The sequence below is a fragment of the Meriones unguiculatus genome, chromosome 14 (genome assembly GCF_030254825.1).
Source record: "Meriones unguiculatus strain TT.TT164.6M chromosome 14, Bangor_MerUng_6.1, whole genome shotgun sequence".
Taxonomy (NCBI): domain Eukaryota; kingdom Metazoa; phylum Chordata; class Mammalia; order Rodentia; family Muridae; genus Meriones; species Meriones unguiculatus.
Window position 1 is genome coordinate 88491718 of NC_083361.1, and position 3755 is coordinate 88495472.

Here is a 3755-nt window from a genome sequence, read left to right on the forward strand (position 1 = left end):
ATCCCAATTTTCTGAGAAAATTGATTCCACTATTATTACCAAACTGATTTTTTAATAGTGAGCTCATTAAGCTGTATAGGACGTTTACTCTTTCTTCTACAATTGGTTTAGGTTTTTTTCTTTTCAGTTGCTTATATTAACAACAAAGGTTAGTTTAATTTAATTTATGTACTTAGCACATTTTTATATATACTACCTAACTAACTATATATGTGTGTGTGTGTGTGTGTGTGTGTGTTTATATAACAATTTATATATACTTCCTAAGAGTTTTGGTTCCATACTTAAGAATACCTAATCTAGACTCTATATTCATTAACTTCCCTATATCTCTGATTAGAATTCTCTATTCATCGTCTTTATTTGTTTTAAGTTGATTCCTCATTGCTTGATTGCTCTGAAGTGTGTGTCACAGCCCTGGGATATGTGTCTCCAATTCAGGATTAAAACAATTCATTCAGTTATTCACTCCCATTACCTCACAACGCCATTTTTGTATTGTCTGTCAACTACATCATTGTTCTCTGTTTTTATCACTGTGTCACTTATTACATAATAAATAATTTCTTGTTTACTATTTTTCATAGTTTGTGTGTGTGGTGTGTGCGTGGATATGCACTTTCAAGTTCTTAATGTGTGTGGGCAAGCATACAGGTATGTGCAAGGGGAAAGCCCAAGGCTGAGCTCAAAAATCATTCTCGGTTCCTATGCCAGCTTCCTGAAGGAGGCCTGGCATGCCAGTCATGCCCAGAGCTTGCCTGTGTGGCTTCTCTGTCGTAGCCAAGCTGCTCTAAGGAAGGCTTGTTGTCGTGTTCCTCAGGTGGGAATCACAGGCACTCTGCATGCCGGCCACCGGCCATTTACGTGGGTTTCTGGGGACCTGGATTCTGGACTTGAGATACAAGGACTGAATTATGCAACCATTTTTTCTGGCACATTACAATGTATTTTGAAAACACTTAACAATTTGCTTATATTTGCTTCTTTCTTCTCAAAACTAATGTTTAATTCTGCCTATTGAATGATTATCTCTTTGTATCTATTTGTCTCACTATGTGTCTTTCCGCGCCTCTGTTGCTGTCTCTCTGCTTCTGTGTGTGTATAATAGATCTTTTCTTTTATTTATTCACATTTATTCATTCAAAATAAAGAATTCACACGACTTCCCCATCTACAATGTTTTTTCAGTGTGTTCTTGTGATCAACTTATTGGTTCTAAGGCTTTGTGTTCTTTTGAATAAAATTTATACATGACATTCATAGGTATATCAAAATAATAAGCTGAAGATATAGAGATAGAGGATGTGGAAACTGTAAAGATAGATGCAGAGTCCCTGCTTATAGTCAGTGTTTTGGCCCCTATAAACTTCAGGATTATAGATTTATACTTTCAATATGCATGCTTTCTTCACTTGTATAATAATGGAATAAATTCCTGAATGTATAGATGTTTATGACACTAATTTGCATATTATGTTAGAGTCCATACATGAAAATATTGCTTATGTTTTAATGAGTTGTTACAGGCAGTGTGTCCCACGACATGTAGGTGGGCAGGACAAGCATCTGGTGATGCAGGTAGTGGACAGTCCTTAAACCCTGCAGCTTCGCCTCCGTGTTCAATCACCCTTCAGCTTCTTGTTTAGCAGAGACCAAAGTTACATTATAGTGAGTAACGTGTGAGGATCTAATCAATGTGCGCGTGCACATTTATATCACTGCTTCAGTTTTTCTACACGATTGTTTCTGAATGTGCTAATTACCTTACTGTTTCTTTGTAATTTCTCTTAACATGGTTCTTGGTCTCTTTAATGAGGTTTGAATTTTATTGAATCATTTTGTGTGAGTAATTTGTTATATATTATCACTATATCTTTAGAGATTATATAAAACAGATTAGCCATTCTAAAACTTTGTCAAAATACAGATTAGATGAAAATACCAGTAAGTAAAACATAGCCAAAATTATAGGTATTTGTTAGGTTAGAAGTTTCAGAATGGTAATTTATATAATGCTCTGAAATTTTTTCTCAGGAAAAATGCTAATTCTGAAATTTGTTTTAAAATATGACTCCATAGTGTTAGTAAAAGACATATAAGACTATATCCAGTTCCAGACAGGTACAATGCATTAAATAATTTGAAACTGAAGCAGAGTTAAAGCAGGTTGTTTTGGTTTAACTGATGCTTCCATAAATTCTGCATACCTGAAGTTTACATGCTATTACTCACTTTCCTATTTATAGAAGACACAGTGTTCAATTCATTCAAGTTGCTAATTAGAAAGCACACAACATTTCAACACAGGGGGTTACTAATGTTCACAGAGGGTTCTTGGAGAAAAGCATTTTCAGGACTTGGTCGCGGATCTGTTTAGTTTTAACACCATAGACAATGGGGTTGAGAAAAGGAGGGACTAACAGGTAAAGATCTGACAGGAGAATATGCACATAAGGGGGTATGTGAGCCCCAAACCTGTGCGTGAAGAAAGAGAAGAATCCCAGGAGGTAGAACTGTAGGAAGACACAGATGTGAGCAATGCAGGTATTGAAGGCTTTGAATCGAGCCTCCTTCTGGGGCAGCTGGAAGACAGTGACAAAAATTTGCACGTAGGAGAAAGTAATGAAGACAATGTCAAACCCTAAGATGGCAAAGGCAACAAGGAGGCCACATACCTTGTTGATTCTGACATCTTCAGCTGCCAGTTTCACAATGGCCATGTGTTCACAGTAAGAGTGAGAGATAGTGGTAGTTCGGAAGTACTTAAGGCGGCATTTGATGAGCAGTATGGATGGGGATACCAGAATGAAAGCCCTGAGTATCACACCAGCTCCAAGGCAAGTCGTGAGCTGTGGAGAGAAGATGGTGGCATGTCTCAGGGGGTTGCAGATGGCCACATAGCGATCCAGAGCCATGGCCAGGAGGACGCCTGATTCTGTTGCCTGGAAGGAGTGGATGAGTTCCATTTGTAGCAAGCAGGCATCAAAGGAAATCTGGGGCAGCTGAAACCAGAAGATGCCCAGCATTTTTGGAAGAATGCATGTGCTAAGGGCAATGTCTGTGACTGCCAAAATGGCCAAGAAAATGTACATGGGTATGTGGAGGCTCTTTTCACTCTTGATTATAACTAGAATTAGAGCGTTCCCGATCATAGCGATGATGTACATGACGCAGAACGGAATCGCAATCCAGCATTGCACTGACTCCAGGCCAGGGATCCCAATCAGTGTGAACACAGAAGGCCTGAAGACTGAGCCGTTTACCTTGAGCATGATGACCTCAGTAGAGACATGTAGCAGTGTTTCTGCTTCAACTTCTGTTCCATGCTAGGACTGGACACATTAAATAGAAGATAAATTAATTTGGTAGCAAAATATAGTCTAAGCATATTAGGAGTATATCACCTTCTCTTTATTATCTCAACTAGTCCTCTCCAAATTTATCTCTCTTTCCCAAAGGATTTAAAAATGATCCACTAAGTACTAACCTTATCATTACATTAATCATTTTGAATTAGTGGGTTCAAAATTGCTTTGTGTTTTTTTTTTTTTTTCTCTACTCCAAGAACACTGGACCAAAACTTTTTTTCTTATTATCTGTCGTCTGTGCATCATTATGGAATTCTAGGTGTTCTTACTGGAATTAATATATCGAATGATCTCACATCTAACTATACTAGATAGTCTTCTCAAAAGAAGGCTAATTTTACTCAGACATCTTCCAGTTCTGTAGCTCAACTTCTGGCATCTCTGGTG

At 37.8% G+C, this 3755-nt stretch overlaps 1 protein-coding gene across 1 annotated transcript; it reads right to left on the minus strand.

The window, feature by feature from the left end:
• Positions 1-2164: 2164 nt before the first annotated feature.
• Positions 2165-3335, minus strand: LOC110542196 (olfactory receptor 52A5-like). Its single transcript, XM_021628823.2, has one exon. The coding sequence runs from the start codon at positions 3270-3272 to the stop codon at positions 2322-2324; it is 951 nt and encodes a 316-aa protein (XP_021484498.1). The 5' UTR covers positions 3273-3335; the 3' UTR covers positions 2165-2321.
• Between the last annotated feature and the right edge of the window lie 420 nt (positions 3336-3755).

Coding starts and splice junctions, on each gene's coding strand:
- LOC110542196 (XM_021628823.2), bottom strand. CDS start 3,272: ATGCTCAAGGTAAACGGCTCAGTCTTCAGGCCTTCTGTGTTCACACTG.